The sequence below is a fragment of the Pleurodeles waltl genome, chromosome 7 (genome assembly GCF_031143425.1).
Source record: "Pleurodeles waltl isolate 20211129_DDA chromosome 7, aPleWal1.hap1.20221129, whole genome shotgun sequence".
In the NCBI taxonomy this organism is placed as follows: domain Eukaryota; kingdom Metazoa; phylum Chordata; class Amphibia; order Caudata; family Salamandridae; genus Pleurodeles; species Pleurodeles waltl.
Genome location: NC_090446.1, coordinates 409,185,823 through 409,210,619, shown reverse-complemented (window position 1 = coordinate 409,210,619; position 24,797 = coordinate 409,185,823). Strand labels below are relative to the sequence as shown.

General features: G+C 42.5%; 1 protein-coding gene across 1 annotated transcript in view; it reads left to right on the top strand.

The window, feature by feature from the left end:
- The window catches only part of MYH7B (myosin heavy chain 7B), a 156,298-nt gene that overhangs the window by 20,024 nt on the left and 111,477 nt on the right, over positions 1-24,797 (top strand). The window contains exons 6-12 of the mRNA XM_069243897.1: positions 2,301-2,397; positions 6,464-6,487; positions 8,301-8,393; positions 14,713-14,776; positions 14,899-14,997; positions 17,833-17,936; positions 22,696-22,834. Coding sequence (XP_069099998.1) covers positions 2,301-2,397; positions 6,464-6,487; positions 8,301-8,393; positions 14,713-14,776; positions 14,899-14,997; positions 17,833-17,936; positions 22,696-22,834 — 620 coding nt within the window. The remainder of the gene's footprint in view (positions 1-2,300; positions 2,398-6,463; positions 6,488-8,300; positions 8,394-14,712; positions 14,777-14,898; positions 14,998-17,832; positions 17,937-22,695; positions 22,835-24,797) is intronic.

Below are 24,797 nucleotides of genomic sequence, written 5' to 3'. Positions count from 1 at the left end.
TGGTTGTGAGGAAGAGGATATAATTGATGAGTGTGTAGTAATTGAATGTTACGAATACGATAGGACAGATCAACATGGAGTGATTAACTGTTTAGCTAGGACAGAACTAGGAGTGCTGATTAGGCGATCTGTTTTTTTCTGTACATGGGCATAGTCTAAATTGATGTAAGAGTGCTTTACACATTATAGAATATTCAGAAGTGGTTTATACGGCGCACTTTAGTGAGAGATACATTGGGTACGTTCACCGATTTGAGCAGCGTTTGCTAGCAAGGCCTCAGCAGTAGCAGGGGTTAAAGTCCAATGTCCCCACGTACTGTTTGCACCCCATAGCGATCAGAAAGCCTATAGATTATTATAGAGGCATTGTTCATTTCTTAGAGATAGATGTTAGGCGGAGTGTTTAGTATCCAGAGGGAGCTTTTCATTACTCAAGAGGCGGAAGTGAACAGAGGGAAGAAGTTGTATGGGCAGAAGGTTTTCTAGGTCCCCGATATCACTGGCTCCGAGACACTGAGTTAAAAGTGGTTGTGTGTGGGGGCGGCGGGGGTGCAGGGGGGCTGGGGACTTTGGTGTATCTGGAGGGTACAAGGTAAAGTGAGTGTCTTCTGTAACCGCCGGAGGTAGCGGAGCTGTTAAGGAGGCCAAGAGAGTGAAACGCTGCAGCCGAGACCTCTCTCCTTCCAGAGACAACAGAAAGCACGATTGTGTGGGTGTGGTTCATTTCTATTGTCAACAGTGCCAAGGAGGCTAAATAAAGAGCTCTGGAATGCCCCTCACCCTCCTGTCAGGTGCCGGAGGCATATCCTAATTAGGTAAGGCAGAGAGTAAAGGCTTCACATATTTGGCTGTTTTCCTGCAGCGCTTCAGGGAAGGGCTCAAAAATAAACCATGTGTTTTTTCGTAATCTAGGGCGATTAGAGGAACCGGCCGTGACTTTGGAAATGATATCACCGTTAAATAGAAACTGGCCCCTCTAGCGACGAAAAGGGGTGTCTGGACGCATGAGTCGTGAGTGACAACCATGGCTTAATGGGAGTTAGGGCCGATGACAACATCCTATTGCTCTTTATCCAATAAACAAATCAATTTGATCTCGACCCAGTCCATGAAAACGTCCACTTCTGCACCCCAACACTTTTCCTGAAGCATTACAATGAAGTCTGCCAGTGGATCTGTGACATTGCAGGCGCCTCAGCTCCCACAAGTAGTGGCCGTGCCAGTAAGGCGAACAGATTGCACGTCGCTTGATGTGGAGGTCAGCATGTCTATCGCAGAGCCAGATTTAGACTCCGTTGGCAAATAGAGCAATACAGCGCGTTACAGAGAACGCTTGTAGAGTGGCAAGCTATCCTGAACGGGTGGCTCTGTGCAGGCCCCAGTACCGTGTCTGTGGTTCTGTTGAGACCAGATTACTGTGAACAGGAGGTTAGGAGAGAGGAGACGCTTCAGTTGGACACCACTAGACCGCCTACTGCACAGTACATATTTACAATTTCAAGCACATAGAAATGACGACAATTTCTCCAAATCAAACTACTTTTATCACAGGTGCCAAGACTGGAGCCTTGTTTTGAATCCACGTCAGTAACTGAGCCACTAGAATACATCTTCAACCTGGTATTGTGAACCCTGTGAGGATAAATCTACAAAAGCTTCGGTGTAGTGTCATAGGGCCAGATGTACTAACCTTTTTTGTGTCACAAGTATTCCAATTTGCAAAACTGGGGCATTTGCATCTGCAAAATAGTTTGTTCTAATGTATGAACACCATTGTGGGAGTCAGTAATTTATTATCGACTCATGAAATGGGAATGCAATTGTATACCGATTCTTGGTCTGCTGACCCTTGCAGGACACCACCCTTGTACCTAATAAATATTAATAAGGTAATTCGGAATATGATTCAATCCAATTCGGAATTTTGCCAATCAACCTAATAGATCCATAGGCTGATTTTCAAATTTCCATACTAGTCGCAAATTGTGACGTGACCACTATTTGCAACCAGTTTGATAGCACATCTGGCCATTAGTTCGTTATAACCAAGGTCCACGTTTATAGTGACAACTTCTTCTGTGGCCAAGCAGAATCACTGAGCCCGGCTGCCCTCATTAGGCACCACACTGGTGCCAGCTGCCCTGCCCACGCTGGGAGGCATATGACTGTGGCTGATTGTTGATGACATTTTGATCCCTCACCACCTGTTCTTCTTTCCAGGGAGTGCTTTCATGATGTGTGTGCCGCCTCTTGATATTTTCATCCTGTTTTTTGTGTCCATATTTCTGTCACTCAATAAGCGGAGAATCTGGTGCTGGCAAAACTGTGAACACGAAACGTGTAATTCAGTACTTTGCTGTAGTGGCCGCTATGGGCGAAGGCGTGGGGAAAAAAGGCGTAAGCTGAACCTTCGCTGGCGTGGTGCTCATATAACTTATTTTTTCTGTTTTTTGCTTTTTCATTAACTTTTTATGAACTTATGTTTCCATGTATTCCCCTTCTGTTTTTACGTCACAGTTCCTACAAAAACACCCCGTTTTTGTCTGGAACAATGTTTTTCTCACATCCAAGCAAATATTCACACTCACAGAAACATTCATAGGAGTACACACAGAAATGAACACACAGATACACAAATTCACATAGAGCTACAGATACATACAGGAGGAACACGCTACAGATACATACAGGAGGAACACGCTACAGATACATACAGGAGGAACACGCATATAAGCACACAGGGAAAACAGTCTTTACCAAGCAGTCTCTTCTATACAGTGCCTTTACCATGCATCATTTGCCGTACATGTATTTACCATGCATATGTCTTTACCATGTGCATGCCTTTAGCATGCATTCCTTTACCACACAAGGAAAATATATATATATATTTCCTACTGGCGCTCGCCATTAAGTAGTTATAGTTAAGACCTATTTTCCCTAGGAAAAGTGTTTTTTGTTTTGCTAATAACTTTGGCGCTGTTTGACGAATCTTCACGAAATTTAAAAAAACTTGTTCGCCAGTCACTTCTGCTGTTGTCTGTAAAGTTTTGGGTGATCAGTCAAGCAGTGGCCAGGAAAAAGGAGGGGCCCTAAAAGGTGTCTTCCCCATGTTATTTGCCTTAGGGATTTTAGACACAACTACAGCTCGAACCACTGAACGTAAGTACACCAAATTTGACATAAAGCTAGATCCTAGTCCAGAAAGAGCGATTTTTGTAATTTGGTGTAAATCTGTTTAGTAGATTTAAAGTTATTAAAGTAAAAAGATTTATGTATATCTAGAGACGCCAATCTGTCACTGTTCCTCTGTGGATCCTGGCACCCACCGATCCACATGCCAACGGCAATCTGTGAGTGTGTGGCCGCAACCTAAGAGGAAAGTGCAGCCTCCATTTTGTTCATTGGAAGTTGGTTCCCAATGGGGAAAATAAAATTGAAAGATGCTAGAAGAGGTCAAGGTAGAGGTACCCTGATCTCATAGGACTGATGGAGGGGTGTTTGGGGGACCCCTTACCGGCAACATTTTGTCTAAAAAAAAAATGTTTTGCGTGTGAGGATCCACAGATCCTCATGGATTTGGGTGGATCTGCGGATCCAGACAGCAATTAAAAAACTTATACACCCACTCACAGACCCACACTCCTTCTCAAACACCCATACAGCCACTCATACACCCACTCGCAGACTCACAAAACGACTCACACACCCACTCACAAACCCACACAGCACACACACCCACTCATACACTCACACCACTTACAAACCTGCACAACCACACACACATCCATACATCACTCACACACCCACTCACAGACTCACAAAACCAATCACACACCATAGCCACTCACACACCCACTCACGCACCCAGTCACATACCCATACCACCACTCACACACACCGTCACAGACCCACAAAACCACTCCCACACCCACACTGCCACTCACACCCACACAACCACTCCCACACCCACTCACAGACACACAGCCAGTCACACATACACTCACAAACTCACCACACGCTCATACCCACTTATACACTCATACAGCCACTCACACACCCAGTTAAGAGGGCATTATAGTTAGAAAATACCATTAAAAGAACCATAGAAATTCACAGGAAAAAAGCAAGGTTACAGGGACGTTACAAGGACGTTATAGCTATGAAATAAAATTAAAAAAACCTTAATTCACTGAAAAACTCCGAAGGTTAGAACCTCAGCAGTTATAGTTATAGTTATTGCAAGTAACTATAACTCATGCCCTGAGGTAACTATAACTTGCGCTCTTGCGATTGAGTGCTAATTACCCCACATATTACATCACTCTTTTCATCTTCTATGGCATCATTGATGATTTAACTGCAACATTTGCAGTGAAATTATTGATGAGAAAGATGTGCTTGGCTGCACCACGAGTTAAAGTTACCTTAAGGCACAAGTTATAGGTACTTGCACGACAACCCTTTACTGGTCTTGGCCTACTGACTTGGGAGCTATAGCTTGTCACGAATTGTTCTCCCATATTATCAGGTGTGACTATTGCTGTTGTGTGATGGGACGGAAACTAGATAAAACTTTCTAACTACTCTGAACAAGGAAAATTATCCTCTACTATAATGTATCTTAGGATATCTACTCATGGATAAGGATGACAGAAAATTCTTACCATTTCATTTAGGCTGGTACAGTGTTTATGGACTGAGAGCAGGATGGACAACACTAATTTAAAGTGAAATTTGGGAGCCCTGAGGAAGCCACTTGTGGTACAGGCGTATGACTGGTAAAGTCATATGCTTGTTAGAGGAGGTGTGATAAAGGCATGTGTAGAAAAGGCATGTATTGTAAAGTCATACATTCAGCATGCAAGCATACTTTCAGACACAGAATCTCAGACATGCACGTGTACACACACTGAAACCATAACATGTGAAGTGCTCTGTCTTGAACCATATTCTTCATCCCTTTAGAGCCATATTCCCTATATGACATCACATACCTATTTTTTTTATTTCTGATTTTCCTTTGAATCTCTTTCTTGCTCTACCCCATACTTATTCGTCATTGTGGACGTTTTCTGTTTGACATTTTACAACCTTTGCTTACTTTGTTGTTGTTTTTCGGTGATGTTTTTCTTTGCAATTGAAAATGTTTTCTTTACTGGATAGTGGTGGATTGGTCTGTTGGAAAAACCATGAAATTCACAGTAAACCATCACCTCTGAATGGCAGGTAGGGCTTGGGCAGAGTCAGTCATACATGAGGTTTACATGACACTGGCCCTTCTCCAGCCTTCTAGGCCTCTTGGAGCCATTAACTCATTGGTAAATCTAATGGTTTCCTAACAGCTCTTTCTACCTCTACCCTCTTTGGTTGATACTTCAAGCTTCAGAGGAATGTGTGCAAACCCACACGAGGTCGTATCTTTGGGGGTGCACTTTGTCCTTTTTAGCCCTGGGATAGATCTTTAAGACCACACACTGGTTACTCTTCTTGGTGTGGCATAAATGTGGACATGGATTGGTCTAATTCAGCAGTGCTTTGTGTCAAGTGGTGTAAAAGCAGGGAGACTGTAGAGAGGCACTGGTGCATGTTCACTAGTGCTGATGTACAGCTTGTTCAAAACAACTGGTGAGCACTTTGCACATAGTACATTAGTGAACACACCTGGGGATGTCCCTTGAGGTTCAAAGTATCCTCCACACCTGGAGACTTCAGTAAACTGTATATTCAGTCATATCTCCACAGTTTCCTCTGGAGGCGTCAGTAAGTGCTTACAAACTGTCCCTAAACAAAGTCTGTTCACCTCCCACGAGGTGAGTGCCTCTTAAAATGAAGTTAGGGCTTGTCAGTCACTAATTAATAATACTTTATTTTGTGGTCGACTGAAATCCAATCCTAGTTGCTTTTTGCGATAGTTTCAGAGAAATTGAGTGATTTTCCTATGAGCCAGTCATTCATCATTTAACGAACCGGCTTAAAAGTGGAATTAGAGGTCTTCAAAAGCTAAATTTCAAGACCAGCATTAGAGAGATTAGGAATATACCATGTTGAACAAAGAGGTCTTTTTCGAGGCTAAAATACATAGGTGAATCGCCAACGAACGACAAAAGCTGGTTGGTTAACCAAACTTAAATATTCTTTTAAAGCTGGGAGTATCTCAAACGCTGATTGCAGAAGACTTTTGTTTTGTAATTTTTTTCTTGCTGTGTTCATGATTTAACAGTTGGGGCCTTTCCCGTGACTTTCTTCTGGACCTGTGTCTAATTTCTGTAATATTTTTGGGGTGATTTTTTCCGTTTGATACCTCAGCCTTGATGACATTTTGCTGAGTGCGTTCTTAACTCTGCAGAAGTGGGTTTACTATCTCTTTACTGGTGAAGGTGGCGAGCGGTGTGTGTAACTGTCTTTTAACCAAGATGAATGGATTAACACTAAGAACATTTCTATGTTTTCCTTATTTCAGCAAGCTCCAGCTACAAAAACTGGGGTGAGTATCACACCTAAACTTGAAGTCCATGCACCAGGCGCATGCTGTGCAAACGAGTAGAAAGTGCCTCGCGCTGATGCAAGAATAGAAGCAAGGAAGATTGTTTTCAAACATGTTCCTGCAATTTCAGTGCTAAGTCTTCACTGCTTGTGAAAGCTGCCAAATGAGTATCTTGTAGCCAATGACCCTTCCTCCCCCAGAGTGAGAGGTCAATTATAGGGTAATCTTGGCTGGACTTACAGCATGGGACACAGGAGAAATGACAGTGGAGAGGGGTTTTCTACAAAGGAGTGTCTTCGTGAGTTCTACTATGTCAGACTGGGAAAGATCACGCAATGAAGCGAAAAGCAGCACATTAGTATTTACTTTCCTGTAAAAAAAAATGTATTTTGACCTGGAAAGGCTTCTTTTTTGCAGTTCAAGAAGTGGCCTGTGCTGCTTTACGTCTCTTTTCGTCAAGGGGGCATTGCTGAGGTGTTACATTGTAAACATGCATAGTTATTGATGTAAAGCCCAGTATACTAAGGTAGCCAGACTGGGTTTTACATCAAAAACCAAAGCCTCCTTGAAAAAGGGCCTAACAAGAAGACATTTGTATTTCTTTAAGGGACGATCACAGCACACATCCAAAGTGTGGGATACTTGTGCTCGTCCAGACGTAGGAAGTTGTACAGGAAAGGTATGATTCAAGTATAAATTCCTGCTAGACAGCACACAATCTCCTGTGCGAGGTAAAGCAGCATGCAAGGTAGCAGCAGGGAGGCAACAAAGAGAGGGTGAACTTCAACTATCCGATTCTTCCTGTCAGGGGACTACAGATAGGACTATCAGTTAATGAAATCATTAGCAATGGACTGTGCTGGTGGTTTGTGTGCCACGTTGGAGCACACACACACCTGAAGCCCAACTGAGACCCCAATCCCATGCCAGTGCACCAAGAAAACAGCATCAACCCTTCGTACAAGTTCTCTGAGAGGATACCCTTTGGGAGAATGCCTTTCTCATACGAGATCAAAAAGTACTTTTGAACAGTTAAAAATGGTGTGAATTGCTTTGTGTTACATTTTTCTCATCCAACTCTCCCATGCGCCTGACCAAGCATAACTGGTTCGGTCCAGAGCATTTTTATATTTTTATTTGTGATATGCTTCGGATACAGCATAACCTTCTTTCATTTCAAACATTTCATGCAGTTTTTTACATTCAAAGCATTTTCTAATGCAGAAAGAATAACGAATAAACTAGTTATTCAAAAGCCTAGCCGCCTTAGCCAGAAAGTGCGAATGCACACAGATATTCAAAATTACTTTAAGCTCTATGTTTCCCGAGCAAAAAAAATCTATCTCAAGAAAGCCAATACCTTTTAGGGTGCATAATCAATTCTGAACTGTATCTTTTAATTTTACAATACCTTGATTCTTCAGCTATTCATATGCAATTTATTATTTCATATACCAGTATAATTATAAAGTGACGCATGTACGCTAAACCCATAACTGGATCAATAAAGTGACACTGAAGTTAAAGTGCTTGTTTTCCACTAAATGAAAAAGAGATCAGAAAATGCTTGTGCCTGATGCTGGTGAAGTGCAAAATTATATTTGCCTTCCTTTAGAATCCGTAAAGGGCATTGTCTCTTTAACATAATCACGGAGGACAGGAGGCCTGATGGGCAGTGGGGTAGCAATTTGCAAAGGATTTGTATATCCTGCCACGTCCCCTTTTCTCCCACAACCCATAGTGAATTGTAGCAGTTTTACTCATGCTATTCAGAAGCCTAATTGTTTCTGCTTTTTTACTTCTTACTGTCTAGGGTACCCTAGAGGACCAAATTATAGAGGCTAATCCTGCAATGGAGGCATTTGGCAATGCAAAAACCTTGAGGAATGACAACTCTTCACGATTTGTAAGTACTAAACTTAGAGTGTAAATCTACTGGTGGGTGCTAGTGATGTATTGAGTGAATATGTGATTTAAGTGTGCCCCATGGGACTCCTGTTAATGCCTGATGCAATGCAGGAAATGAGGAGAATCCAGCCAGATCCGGCGGCTATTAATGAGCCAAATCTGGCATCTTGGATGGACGCAATGAATTATGCTGAAGTTGTTCTGATGTAATATGCTGCCGCCAGCACACATTTAGCAGTGCCCACACATTGTCTACTTTCCATTCAGAGCAGCAACCTGCAGATGATGAGGAGTTTCCTTATTTTCACTTTCAGCTGGATCTAAAAAAAAGGCCCTTTGAGTAATTGGATTGTATGTTGACTGCATTGTGAGCTCTGGTCAAGTAACAGCCACAATCCCTTGCAAAGTGAACCACAAAAAATCACTAATTTAACCTGTGCTTAACATGTGTGTAACCCTGGGCAGCTTGGCACAAAGAGCAGTCAGGCTAAACTTAAATGCAACATGCAAAGTATTTTTGCAGCCCACAACCAGTAATGAAGTGAAAGCACAACATAAGAAAAATCCCAAACCAATTTGGAAAAATATACTAAATTGTGATAAATTGTGTGACCCCAAAACCATCAAAATGCAATTAGTAGAACCGGAGTTATGATATTTGTTTTATTTTAGGGTTCAAAATAGCAAATACTCAATTTTGGAAAACGTCCATCTAGGCATCTTTAGCACCACAACCAAGGGTCCAAGAGTGGATGGAGACCACTTGAGGCTTCAGGATTCAGTCAGTCTGGGTCCAGCTGTGAGTTCAAGGTGGTGGGAACCTGTTAAGTCCCTGTGGTTCTGAGCAGGAGGCCAGCTAAACTAGCCCTTGGAGTCACTTGTGGAAGTCCTGAATAGAGGTAAAGATGCAGGGCTGGCCTCTGAACGTTCAAGGCATGCTCCGGGCAACAAAGCAGCCCTTCCTGGTACAGCAGCAGTCTGGTAGAATGCACAGCAGGTCACAGCAGTAGGCAGTCCTCTGAGGGTCCTTCCACAGGTCCAGTAGTTAACTGAAGAGTGGGTCTGAGAGCCCTTTTTCTATACCTTGGTGCCCTGCTCCTTGAAGTTTGGAGAAGTTTTCAGAAGGGTTCTCTGAAGTTCCAGGAATTTCCTGCCTCCTCTGCCTTAACTCCTAGCTAGCTGTACTGAAAATACAGGGTTGTTAAGTATACTGTGTAGCAGCAGAGCTCAGCCCATTCAGCTGCAAGTGAGGCTCGCAGCTCCACCCCCTATCAAGTCAGTCAATGGACCATTCAGGTTCTGCTAATCCCAATATTGTGTGACTGTCTGGGGTAAAGTTAGAGAGTCTCAACTGTCAGTTACACCCAGTCATTTGACCTAAGGCAAGCTGTAGACACAGAAGGCTAAGGGCAGGAAAATTCCAACTTTCCAGAAATGACATTTGCAAACCTGTAATAATAAAGCTGACCTTACCATTAAAAAGGGTTTATCATTACAAGTTCATAGATACCAAACATGACATATATACCACCTCTGGTTTAGGAATTACAGCTTATTAAGTATAATAAGGAATCCCCAATGTTATCCTATGGGAGGGGTAGACATCACAGTAGTGAAAAAAATAATTTGGGAGTTTTTCACCACTAAACCTAAACTAAAAAGTACATGTCCTGCCATTTAACTGCACAGCACCCTGCCCTTTGGGCTACATAGGGCCTAGCTTAGAGGGGACTTATCTGCAATAAAGGGGGAGTTTAAGGCATTTTAAGTGCCAAGTAGACATAGAAGTGGGACACTGCATTCATGCTGCAATGGCAGGCCTGAGACATGTTTTAAGGTACTACTTAACAGGATGGCACAATAACTACTGCAGGCTCACTGGTAGCATTTAATTTACAGACCCTGGGTATATGGTATTCCGCTCTACACAGGACTTACATGTAAATTAAATATGCCAATGAGGTATATGCCAATCATGTCATGTTTTAGGGGCAGAGCACAAGCACTTTAGCACTGGTTAGCAGTGGTAAAGTGCACGGGCCCTACGGCCAACAAGCAAAAGTCCAGGAAAATGTAGGAGGAGGAAGGCAAAATGTTTGGGGGTAACCCTGTAGAGAAGTCTATTTCCAACAGGCCTGATTTAAAGGGCCATCAGCCCTTCTAAGTCCTTCCTGTACCATTGTGGCTGGGAGGCTATTGAAGTCTAAGACCTAGATCCAAATGCAGTGGATGGAAACAAAAGCACACAACATTATGTCACTTTATAAATACTTAGGAGAAACTTTGATTTGGAGGTAGGTTTTTGACTTTGGTCAACCCTTGTATGTAAGAGGTATGCATGCACTGACCAAATGCCAGATGTATCTGTCTGAATGATTAATTTAGCTTTTTATGTAATTCTTTTATAGTCCTACTCATCCCAAAGTAGGATGTTGGAGACCTTTGTATCATGCACATATTATATATAGACAATATATCATAAAAGTGTGTAAATGTACAGAGAATGTTACATAAGGTGACGAGGGTTACAAGGTATAGGATTTGCATATCGTCCTTCCTTGCAAGCGTCATACGTTAAGAGTGCATGGCTGTGAGAAGCACAAAGTCGAGATTTAAAACGTAACACAGTGCTTGGAGTTGTCTTTACTAATATGGCTTTGTGATTACCTGAAGGGACCTTTTCAGCAACCTTAGAATAACAACAGATTAAGAAAAATACACTAAACCATGCCTTGCAGTTTGTAGGGGGTGCTTTGGCCTTACGTTTTTTTTTTTACCCTTTTGGTTATTTCAAAGAAATGAACCCATAACACCACAGAGTATTGTGTTACCAGATGGCAAACGTTAGTAATTTAAATACATGCTTAACTTCCCTTTACAGAAAACTAATATCTCCCAGTGCTGAAAAACAATCTATTCCATGGGTTTTGTTAAACATGTCAAGTAACCAGGGGTAGAGTGGTCTCCAGGAGAGGAGAAGATTTCAAGGCAGGCCAGTGCGTTTTATGGGCATTTTTAGGCTGGGAAATAATCACACTATGTGGTGCAGTCATGTCCCTTGATTGACACCACAGTGTATGTAAAAAGAGAACCATGCAGCAGCTCAGGATGCCGTCCTAGCTCTTGGGTCAGGCATGAATACCTCTCTGTTAATCACTAGTCGGTCAACTCTCCCAAAGCCCCTCAGAGATGCAAGTTCCATGTTAATAATTCAATCGGTGCACGTGACAAAGACACTGAACTAGGGCCTTCTTTTGGTTACTCAAACAAGCTCTTTCTTCGTAATAAAAGTTTGAAGTATGCTATGGGTACCAGCAGAAATGGAATCATTTTCTTCTTGAAATTGGGCTGGGATCCAAAATTCTGAATGGTTGTCCTATTGCCAAAGTAGGTGGGCACCAGTGAATTCAACAAGCAGACCCTGACTCGAGTTCTGCCTTAGTACAGTAAATATCTCTGTTCCATGAATGAGATTTAGAGCGTTTGTCATAAGGTACGTGTTCCTTGAAGGGGCCCTGTAGGCGCTCTGCAAGAGTATGACTTTATTTCCTCTTATTTGCCTTGGCAACAAATCAGGCTGATTATTCACTTGGCCTACCCTTTCCCACCTCTTCCATACTCCCAGTCTGATTGTTATGGCTTCACCTGGCTTCCTAACCGTGGTTTGTCTCTATGTACGATGATGTAGATGTTTGAATCGAGGAAATATATTATGTAAGCCAAGTGGCTGCAACCTTTGACCGTATCGGACAAAGAGCATTAAATGCGGGGACTTTTGCCATGCATTATGAAACATTTGCATCAATTCAAATAGTCTCTATACCTTACAGAGGTGAGCTTGTCAAAGGATTTTTAAAAGATGTATTATTAATCAGGAGGTAATAAAGTGGACTCCTTTGTCAAGATGTCTGATCAAGTGCTTATACGTGTTTGTACTGCTCTGAATATTAGGCATTCAGTCTCATACTGTCTTCGGAAGAAGTTTCTAGCTCCTTGGCCCGACCCTTTTGCGGATTAAGTACGTGTTCGCACAGAGAGGCGTTGTAAAATCCCCTCTCTAGCAGCTACAGCGTGGGGGGTGCGGGGTGGGGGGTGGGGGAGGGGGGGGGGGGGGGTAACACTAAGCCCGATGCCTGGCAAAACGAAACGTTTATTAGTTTTACATTTGGATTCTGCGGACAAAAGCTTATAATAATGTGTTAATATCATGTCAACAATCAGAGGAGAGGGTCAAGCGCTACTAAGTGAACTGAGTTTCTGTTTAGGAGACTGAGAAAGAAATGATGGCAAATGGAGGTAGGTGCAGATGGGGCGAGAGGAGACAGAAAGGGAAGAAATGGAAGAAATAGATAAGGAAAATAAGTCCCTATCCGCAAGGATACAGTGGAAACGGAACAGAGAAATTATGAAAAAAGAACATTTAAAGGAAAAAATGAAACATGAAAAGAAGAAAGGGTGAAAGGAAGGCAGGAAAGGTAAAAGGACATGGAGGGTTGGAGACGTATGGAAGAATGGCTGGAAGGAGGAATGAAACGATATATGGATGGTTGGCTCTAAGGGAGAATGAAACAATGGATGGATGAAATGATGGAAGTATGATTGTATAGGTAAACGGACGTATGGATGGAATAGTCAGCGAAAAGATGTAATGGTGAAAAGATGGACGTAGCCTGAACGGATGGAAAGGTGAGAGAGCATGCAAGAATAGAGGGTGGGTGAAAGAGTGGGAGGGTTGGATGGATAAATGGCCAGATCTGAGGGTGAAAAGAACAATTCTAGGAAGGGTCGGACTGACTTAGCTCCCTCTTTATGATAGGAGGTTTAATTATGAGCGGGACAAATAAATGGCGTCTCCCTTGTCTGGACATGGAGTGTTTGCATTTTAAGACTTGATTGGTATGTGTAGGTACTTGAGATCGGCAGCCAAATAGTCCAGTTTTGTGTAGCACATCTGTTTACCTCAAGGCCCAAAAAACAATGCTGTCTCAGATGTGGAAGGAGTTTGTCATTCCACATAGATTTTCAGAGCGAGGAAAAGGGGCCCTGGGAGAGGAAAACCTGTATACTGTCAGCATACAAAAACTCAAACACAACAACAATAATAATAATAATAATAATAAATGCTTTATAAATAATCTACAGTACTCAACAAGTCTCTAGAAAGATTATGTAACTTTCTGTTACCCAACAAAGTTGGCAAACATTTTACAGACGATGATAAGACGAAATTGAGAGAAACTTTACATTTTTTATGAATTTAGAAAATATGTTTCACATTTGTGATACACAAAGGGTTCTATGAGTACGGACAATATGAATTGTATTGTATTGTACACAAAGGGATAAAGCTTTAAGATCGAGGGCCCGATTAATTATTTTGTGGAGGACCTGTCCTCCACCAGGCTGAAGAAGTAAATTACAGAGGTGCTGACCTCCAAATGTTGAAATGTCCGTCGGCAGGGCACACATTTCAAACCTTGACAGGAACCCCTGTGGAGATGAGGGGGGCATTGAGTACTTTTTAGTGCCCATTATTACCAGGTTTTTCCCGGCGGTGATGGGTATTGAAAAGTGGTTTTATGTCCGCCTATTGATATTAATTAGGTGGGCAGACATATAGCCAAACCTGCGATGGCACTTACTCTGTCGAGCATTGTAGAGTTTGACCACCGCTGAGAGGAAGTAGTCAAATTATGTTCCATCCAAATTTCAGCTGCACTGGCAGACCATAGTCTTGGCAGGGAGGGATCTCCATCACTGTTGCAACTCTGTCGCCTTTGCAACGGCGTTCCCTCTTTGCCAAAATTGAAATCGGGCCGAGTCCCAGAATTTTAGCTCCTGTGAGAAATCACTCGTATGATAAGATTGCCATCTAGTGGTGTCCAGGAGTGATGATTTACAGAGGAATTCAATGATTTGAGAATGGTTGGCGTATCTGATATTTGTAAGCGGATACACGTCCCTCATTTGACATGCGTTGTGTTGCCACCTTTACCCTTACATAAAGAATGAAGGATGTGAAGTTGAGGAAGCATGGCTTGAGATTCAGACATGTGACCTGCAGAGTGCCAACAGACCTCTGTAGTCAAGATTTTCCTCAGTGTTAAAAACAGAGAATTGAACTACGAAAGCTTATTTATCCTGGACAAGCTGGATCTCCTGGCTAAACACAGACATGGGAGTATCGGTGATCCAATCCCCTGATGTAGCACCATCCCTGAAACATGCTCACTTGCCATTGGTTCTGAGCCTCCGAGGACATCGAAGTATCCCATGCAATACAGGCCGATCTTAATTTAATTTAAATTCTTTTCCAGGGAAAATTCATCCGAATTCATTTTGGACCAACTGGGAAACTGGCATCTGCAGATATTGATATCTGTGAGTGAATTTAATTTAATTCTACTCTATAATCTACCACCTATTTTCAATGGACGGTATTGTCCGGAATAACCATTTAAACATGTAAACTGACAACAACGAAAAATCTCCTTCTGATTTAGATCTGTTGGAAAAATCCAGGGTCATTTTCCAGCAACCTGGCGAGAGAAGCTACCATGTCTACTACCAGATCCTGTCTGGGAAGAAGCCGGAGCTGCAGGGTAAGGAAACAATATGAATGTTTGATGACCGGTAGCAGGAAAGCTGTGACCTGTGCGCATGCTACAGGCAGGAAGTGATGCTTCCTGGAACGGACACCTGCGCCTTAAATGCATGCTGTGCAACACCTGAGGAGTGATATGCATCAAGTGTGTTAGGGTGACCAAATAGTTCCATGTCACTGGGACACCATGTTCTAGCTGTGACTTTTAGTTTCCAATCGTTTGCAATCCTGAAGCTAACGGCTTCATTCTCTTCGGCTGAGCCAACTGGATTACAGAACGAGTCTGCAATAGTTTTCAGAAAGAAAGCCCATGGAAATAAACATGGCATCCCAATGATACGGATTAGGGTAACGATTAGGGCAAAGGCACACAGAACCGAAGAATTGCACTCAGCAGCATGCACTGAATTTCCCAAGGACTACTAATTCTAAAGGTTCCCTTTACTACTGACAGAGGGCTCTGTGTTAGGAAGATGTGACACTCTTGCTGCCGTTTGCCACAGTGGCAGAGGCTGAGGAAGGCAGAGAATGGGTAACACTTAAATCATGGGCGGCTCATCTACAGCCTCAAAATGCACACCAAGTTCCTTTCTGCAGGGTAGTCGCACATGCCCTTTTCATGGGCACCTCTTATGTTACTAGAATTTGCACACTGTTGTGTACCTGGGCCCAGATTTATCAACACTATACACCAGTGCAAAGTCACCAAAAATAATGCAAACTTGTGTGAATTGTCAATTTGGAATGTGCAGGTTGTTTGCTGGAAAGTAGCCCCTAAAGTAAAACAAATTAGCTCTTTGACTAGCTACACCACGTTGCATCAAGGGAGTGTCCAATGGGTGGTTCATGTGCCTTTGCATGCAACCACCTATAGGTTTTCACACAAAGTCCTACCTGCTAACATTTGGAGACCAGACTTAGGGTGTCATTTTGACCCTGGTGGTCTTCTGACCACCAGGGTAAATGTGGCGGTCCCACCACCAACAGGCTAGCGGTGCACATCACCACATTATGAGTGTGGCGGGTTGGCCTCTGCCAACCTGCCACATCTCCACTCATCCCACCATGGCAGTTGGAACTGCCGGTCCAGAGATGATCATCTCCGACCCAGCGGTCTACAGAAGACAGCCGGTGTATTAGGAGCCGGCCTTCCTGCATGGTTTTCTGCAGTGGTAGCACTGCCATGAAAACCATGGTGGAAGGGCTACTGGTGACACCCACCCCCCAGCAAGCACTAGACCCCACCCTTCAGCCACATCGCCCCCTCCACACCCCAACCCCATTCAGCCACATCGCCCCCTTCCCCGCATACATGCACACAGACACCCACAAGCACCATGCATACACCCATTCACCTACACTTACATACATGCATCCACAACTCCATTCATACATGCATTCAAACATGCATTCACAACTCCAAACATACACGCATTCACAACTCTGAACATACATGCATTCATGCACGCAGACTCACACCCCTCCAAACACGCATGCTCACATGCATACACACTGACATGCAGACACGCACTCACCTCAACATACAGACATGCATACAACCATGCACACACACATTCATGCACACACGCAGGCACCACACGCTCAAAGACGCACACACCATGTCCCCCCCTCCCATCCATTTCCAGATGATCACCTTACCTGTTCCGGGGAGAAGGTCGTCTGGCACGGAACGGGATGTGGCTCTTCCACCGCCAGCAGCGCCCCAGCAGCAGGACACCGCAAGGCCATGAGCGCCTCCGCCCGCCAGCATGACTACTGCCGGATTTCTGCCCAAAGTGTGGCTTAAATACGAAAGTACCCATGATATGGTGGGTGGAAGACCGCCAGCACTGGTGGGCTCCTGGCGCCCGTGGCTTTGGCGGTCTTCAAGGAAGACTGCCAAAGTCATAATGAGGGCCACAGTGTCAAAATGTACATGTCCTGGAGGCAAGCACGAAGCTGGAAATAACTTTCTTATCTCCAAATCTTTCTAACTTTGCATGTGTGCTGTTCTGTACATCACATATACAAAGTGGGAAACGTTTTTAACCAATGCCTCAGCATAATATTTTATATTGGAAGGTTCCTCTTCCAGTATAAAACCTATGATAGACAAGATGCACACCTTTGCACAGCAGTCAAAAGGTATGTGTTTGGTGCTAGGCCTATAGCCCTAGTGCGAGGTCAGTCACGTGTCTGGATGGCTGATATGATTCAGGTTTCATCCAAGTCCTTAAAGTTACTAGAACTAGATATTGTTCAGAAATTCCTGATGTCCCAAATGCAGTCTTTGGTGTTCTTCCCCAGTGATTGAACATTGTAGTAGCCTCTTGCCCTTTCTCCACTATGCCCTAACTTCTAATGGAGTGTAGGCTTTGGTAATAGGAATTTTGAGCAAAATAAAAATCATAAAACATGAGCAGAGGACAAACTACCACCGCATGTGTCTTTTCAATATATTTAAAAAACATCTAGTATGGAATTTTCAGGTTTTCTCTTTATGAGAGGCAATAATAATTCTCGTGATACTTTGCCAGTTGCCACAGACAGGGGCTTCCCTTAAAACCGGTTCTACTGGGTCTCCTGTTTTACCTTTGTTGTCATGTTGCTTCTTGAATACCTTTACAGGGCATCCTATTGGTTATTGTATATTTCCTGCTCAATGGACTCAGCTGCCTACAAGCCACTATGCATGCTCAAAGTTGCTATCACTTGAGGACCCACAACCTTTTCCTGTGTGTAACTTCAAGGGTTTGTTAGAGAATCCCACCACAACCACTAAGTGTGTACTCCAACCATGTCAGTGGTCTCTAATTCGACTCTTGTGTTTCAGACATGCTGCTATTATCCACCAACCCCTATGACTATCACTTCTGCTCACAAGGTGTGACCACTGTCGACAACTTGGATGATGGCGAGGAACTCATGGCCACAGACGTATGTATTCTACCATTTCTACAGTGCTGATTGGAAGTGACTTATGCTTCTTTTTTCAGCAGCATTAACTTAGGTGAAGGGACTGAGAAATGACCATTCTCAGCAATAGACTAGGAGCTTTAAAGTGATGTATTCGGAGTTTGTGACGATAGTAAGAGAGGAAGCAATTGTCAAAGAGATAGTCAAGAAAACTGAACTCCCATCATCTAGACATGGGTAAATTAACAATTAAACGGCTTTTGGAATTACGATTGTTTTCGAAAACCACTCTTTGACTAACACAAAGATGGCTTTGTCTGTTGTAATGAAGGGGTCATTTTATCTCTTTTGGTAGATGCACAGAATTTATTCATCACCTCTTAAATTAAAATCACACAACTTTGCTGCCCAAAGACAGGACTTTGAACTGCACAAAAAGAGTTGCTGGCAACAAAAATTTAATCCAAATGATGACTGACAGAGGGGAATCTTTAAACACTTCTAAGCCGAGTGCTAGGATTAGAAGGTGACAATGTCTGGTAGGAAACGATCCGGCCGGGGTTTTCATTTAACAACCCAATGTACTCTGACAGTTGAAGGTTGCCTATTGTAGTGCCTAATTTGGGATCGTGGTTACAGGTGGGACCCACAGGCCGTCATTTTTGGGTACCAGCACTTACTTTTCCTCATCAAACTTTCATCCAGGGCAAGGGAGAGAAAACATAAAGGATGTAAAAATGAGAAAGAGAAAAACGGAAGAAAAACATTAACAATGGGAGAAAGCAGGACTAAAAAGAACATGCAAGAGAGAGATAAAGGGGCAGGGAATGACTGGTGGTGGATGAAGGAGGCATGATTTATAATCAAGACTTCACAGCCTTAGTATGAGGCACCTCCAATATTCGTATCACCAGCCACATATGTCTGATCAAAGCTTATTGTTATACATGTTAAACACTGGCATTCAAGATGATTGAACTAAATGAACTAAGTACCAAAGTACAATAGTTTATGTAAGGAAAGTTCAGGAATGGAGCCATAGAGCCAAATTCACAAAGCACTTTATTATTTTATTATAGATAAAGTGGCAATTGGGCACATTAAACCAGGCACCAAAATACAATATCAAGATATTTTGTCAAAGGTATGTTAAGTATTTTACATTGGGAATTTGAAGATTCTTAGATATGCACATTTTACTTATGGTTGCAAATGATCCACACAATGTGCAGGTTTTTTGTCATTCCAAGGTGGCACCTTGGGGTATGGAAGAGGATGTTTGCGTTGTAGAGGCAGCAGAGTGATAGAAACAGAAAACTGTAGCAGCTCACAAATATATGCAATACGTTTCCATTAGATTCATGCACCATGTTGATTGTCCACCTGGACAATGCAGGTGTTAGCATTTTTCTTTGTGCAAATATGGGGCCCATGAAGAGCTATCTTATGAACTGAAGTTTGCAACTGAGGCTGGTCAACAAATCAATATATTTAAATAACTTGAAACCAATTAGGCTCCATAAAGAAGACAGAGTGGTTACATTTTCAAACCAAAAAGGTTTATTAAAGGATAAAACGTTTACATAAGGCAAAATAATCAAGTTAATGCCAATCAATAATCAATCTATAAATGTAAGGGTTAATATGAAGCTCAACTCAATCAAAGTCACATACGTAAGAGGGGGAACTATCATAAGCTTGCCTCAAAGAAAAAAGTCAAATCAGTTCTCCAATTGAGAGAGTACCCTACTCTGCTCTAAACTGTCTCAAAAGAGGACAAAACATTTCTGCTATTTCTGGAAAAGGTCTGCTCAGTAAGCATTCAATAAGCGCTCTGAAGTATACTCTCCTTTGCACCAGTTTAAATCACACAATGTTATCATTTGCAACACCTGTTCGTAGTTACCATAAAATGATTCAATCAGGTTAGAGTAAAAATATTCAGTCTTCAATTCATTAGTTTCACATGATCCTCCACAATACAGGTTCTCTCAGCATCCTTCAAACGTACATTTATCTGCAACAAAAGGAGATACATTGGACAAGCCTGTACCTTGCAAGCCTACTGTGCAATCAATTATACCATTCTATGGTTATCACATTAAAAGAAGGCATTTCACATGGGAGGGGATGCAAAGGAACAACACCTTTGTTAATCTGGACTTCAGCTTTACCTAGAAATAAAAGTTCACGTCACGAAACACGTTGGCAAACAACATTAGCCATTTTAAATGCAGGTCTTCAATAATCTAAACTTGAATAATACACAGTTAATATCATTTACTTGTTTATGTGTTAATGTCGATATAATCCAAAACATTTAATGTAGACAAAAAATCCTTTGACCGGAGTAAGAAAGGTGTGAGAATGGGCTTGGAACACTGCCGATATTTTAGAGATGTGGGGAGGGAAGACATAAAATGGAAAATAATTTTATATCTGAAGGAAAGCTTGTGGTTTTTCATATTCACACTAACCCTAGGCCTGTAGATCTTCGACAGTGTGAAGGATCTTCAGATGAAGAACACAGTCTTACACCAGGACATTCGTTAAAATCACATATTTACCCATTGTACGCCTCAGGTTTTAGTGAAAATGTCACGACCCTCCACTTTGAACAGGAATAAATGTATATTTTTCCGATGTACAATTTTTTGGTGAATCAGGTTTTCCTTCAAGGTTGAGCAAGAATTGTTTAGAGACAGATATTGCCGAGTGAAAGTGCCAGTGGTTGGGGCAGTCCCAGAGGCAAATCATTTGTCCCATCAACTTTACTACCAACGTCTTGGCCATCCGCGAACACATGAGTTCAATATTGGCAAGGTGAAAAACAGCCATATGTTGGTATTCTTAGAAGATGTTTACTCCAAGACGCCCAGGAGAGGTCTGGCCAGGTTGGTGGTGGAACTAAACCTGTGACGCCTACCTCAATATATCATCATATGCACCCTATCCAGGCTCTGAGTAAATAGATTCTGCCTCGTTTTTAGCGTGGCGGTCTACCAAGGCTCTCGAGCTTGTGTGTGCTTTGCCAAAAGTGCCCTGCAAATCTTCTTTCTCAGCAAATTTCTAGCAGAACCATAACCGCTTTAATGCTGCCAGCGATCCCAATGGGCATCACAGCACAGTAAATTTAAAAGAAATGCAGAGTGACAAATATGGATTGCAGTTTCCATAGGCGCCGTGCTTCAATTGATGTTCTTTGCTCATTGGGGAATATGGCTGTAGAATTTTCTAAATGACAGTCGTAGGACTTTTCTTTTATATCACTTTACCATCTTAGGTACAGGTGATATGACTCACGTTGCAATGCATATTCGAGGATGGAGCTAATTGAAGCTCACATTTTCTATAAAGCCTTATACGTAGCCTGAGATTTAGGCCACTGCAAGGCTGTGGAAAAGCATTCTTTTACATAAAAGGGTGGTTTTAAGAATTCAGGGGATAAAGGAGCCAAGCAAGTGTAAAGGGCAAAGGCAGGTACAGTGTACCCACTCCAAGAATTCAGGGTGCCAGGGCACAGGCAGGCTTGTGGACACTGCTGAGGAAAGGGATGGACTCAAGAAAAAATAGCCTGGTAATATCAAGATGCAAATACTACATGGGAGAAACAAAACAATCAGGGTGAGGTAAAATAACCTTTATAGATTCATATACAGTGATTTTGCCATAGTGTATTTATCATCATTCACAGTGTCGAGTCTTGCAATCAAAGAATGTGAACTTACAGTTTTCACTTCCTCTGCCTGAAGTCTAAGGACTCAATACTTACCTTGCATTGCTTTATCATACCATTCTACTGTACAGACAGTAAAGCGCAATAAGGTGATCACACGATCAACAAGCGTGTTATAAAACACGCAGGTATTTAACTAAGTAAGTTAAAGGCTCAACTATAGAGCTTTTACAACATGGTTATTGTTTTCCGAGACGAGCTGCAAGAACTAAACTGTGCTGTTAATTCAAGCTGTGGCCACTGCAAATTTCAAAGTGGGGTGGGGAAAAAATAAAAAATAAATACAAGAAATAAAAAGTACCTATCCTACCGTTCCAGCTGACTCCTTCAGCATTGCTCCTCTGATCCTGATGGTTGGTGTACAAGCACAGGGTCCCCAGCAATCCTGGCACTGCTTTCATGCTAAACATAGCATGAAAGCAGCACCAGGATTGGTCTGAGCGGCTCGGACTGCCACTTAGACACAGCCCTGGGATCTGTGCCTGAGAAAGCCGGTCAAACACACATGCGCACTTAGGTGCACTCTCTCCTTCTCCCTTCCTCCCACCTCCTGTGACCCAGCCCCGCCCCTCTATGCACTTCTTGCTGAGCCAGCAGATGAAAATAAAACAATAGTCAACTAGTGTTTTATTTTTCATCTCCTGGCTCTTGGCCAGAGGGGCGAATGGCGGAGGAGTTGCCCCTGGTTAATTCAAGACAGGGTTCTTGGATTTAAAAATGGTCGGAAAACGCTTTCAATGAGGAAGCCTGCAAGTTTATCACACAGTCCCAAGGTTGCAGTCTGGGTGTCGGAACTCTGGACAGTTCGTTCCAACCACCTACGACCACTTGTACAAAGACCAACAATCATATGTGCTGCGGAAAGCAACAATCATATGTGCTGCTGGAAATGAACATGTGGCGCTTTTGATATTATTGGGAATGGCTCTGTGGTACTTAAAGATCGCTAAGGTTATGTCACTAAGTGAAAAACTTTGTATGTATTGCAAACGTCCAGTGGGCATGTGAAGGTCATTAATGATCTGCTTTATTTCCATCTCCCAGCATGCAATGGACATTCTCGGCTTTAGTCAAGAGGAGAAGACTGGCAGCTATAAAATAGTGGGCGCCGTCATGCACTTTGGAAACATGAAGTTCAAGCAGAAGCAGCGGGAGGAGCAAGCAGAAGCTGATGGCACGGAAAGTAAGAGTGATGACAGATCTCCATCAACATGGTGTCAAGAGTGTTGGTCAGATAATATTGCTATCACATGTGGGTTGTGTCCTGGCAGCACTGTGTGCATCAGTGGAGTGAAGACTACTTGCTCTGATCTAGGCGGAGGTCTAGGGAGGAAGTTGCTGTCCTCTAAAAAAGGATTGGTGCTGGTTGCGTTCCTCAAGTTGTATCTAGAGGTGACAATTTACAACATAATAGAACACCAGAAACCCAAACAAAACACAGAAAATTCGCACTGGAAATGAATCACGAGAGGAATCTGGGGAGAACATTTTTACCTAAAAATGAATTACACAACGTACGAAAAAGTATAATGGGGCTCAATCTATACAAGCATACAATATTTACTCGAAAATATAATTTGCAAATATACTTCTTTTGACAAAACTGCCATGGAAAAAAGCTAGTCTAACAAATGAAAGTCATTTAGGGCTAGCTAGAGATACCAGCTGCTACCAACGCTTGATCGATAGTACCCCTGACACTGCTCATGCCAACCCTGATGTCCGGGGTAATAAAGACAACAGCAGGCACAAACGTTAACAAAGGCTTTAAGAGAACTGCTTACATACTGTATGTTTCACTCCTTCTCCTTCCCTTAGCCCTCGGCAGCTAGCTGAAATTTGTTGAAAGGCAATGAGTGGGGCAAGGGGTTAACTATCTGTTATCTTTCTGGGTCAAAGGGTGTGTGTTGTCACATCCACTACCACTGGCAGTTTGGTGAATCCACGCACAGGTTCACATCTCAGGCAGAATATTATAACTTTATAGGTCAAAACATATCAGTTACTGAGTTTCAGAAAGAAGTTGTATTTCTGGCTAAATTCATAATTTCTAGTATTAAAACACCATACAGCACACGTTTAAAGCAATAGAAACACATTTAAAAATAAAATAAAAAAGAGGACTGTTGTGCCATAGCCCTTAACGCGTCCTGCAAGGCCTACCAATAACAGGCGGCACCCTAGGAGCAGGTATGCAATGTTTTATTAATTGTTTAAAAAACAACTCTTCATTCCTCCTGCCCCTCTCACGCCTACTATTCGTTAAATAAACCCTGTTATGTCATAAGACAGCCACCACTATAGCACTCAAGCAAAAGGGATGGGAAGTCTCAACACATCCCAAACGTGGAACAAACACAAGGACTAGGCTGAAAAAGAGATCAAACTAAAAGCCAACCTAGATGTGTGAGTTAATCTGACCTGAGAAACAATAAAATATCCCTTATATTAAAACCATTTCAGAAGCACAGGCTTCTTGAAAAGAGAGTTAACTGGTTTTCTCAGATCATCTAATAAGATGACTTATTTCTGACTTGGGATTTTGAGTTACTAAAATGTCTTTTGAAAAACCCCTTGTCCTATCAAGATCTGTTATAGTGAAGGCTCCTGGGTACATTGTAAACATCAAGAAGGGCAAGGATAATTAAAGTACTTTAAATTTCAAGACCACCAAGTTGGTAAACTGTTCTACTTTCAGGAGCACACAAGTTCAGTGATGCAAAACCTTGATAAATCTGGTCCCTGGTTTCAGAGCTTTACAAGTTATCAGCACACATTGAGAAGATACAAAGAACACTGGACAGAGGAGGTGGCAAACACCACTAGGTAGACAGCTTACTGATACTGAATGGAGTTAAGTCCACATTAAAAAGCACCCAATAGCCTGTTCGATAGTAGAAGGGAAAGCTATATTTTGATTACTTTTTTCTGGTTGCACACCTGTAATCCTGAATGAGTGGGACAAGCGGTGGTCAGATGGGTACTGGAGGGGCTGCAGAGGCATCTCAAATCCTCTCTGGCAACGCCCAAAACTCCAAACATACTGTCACAAATACTCAACAAAATTGATGACATGATTCATACCACTATCCCAAGAGGGCAATACAGATAATATTGGGTAACACCAACAAGCAGGCCTATTTCTT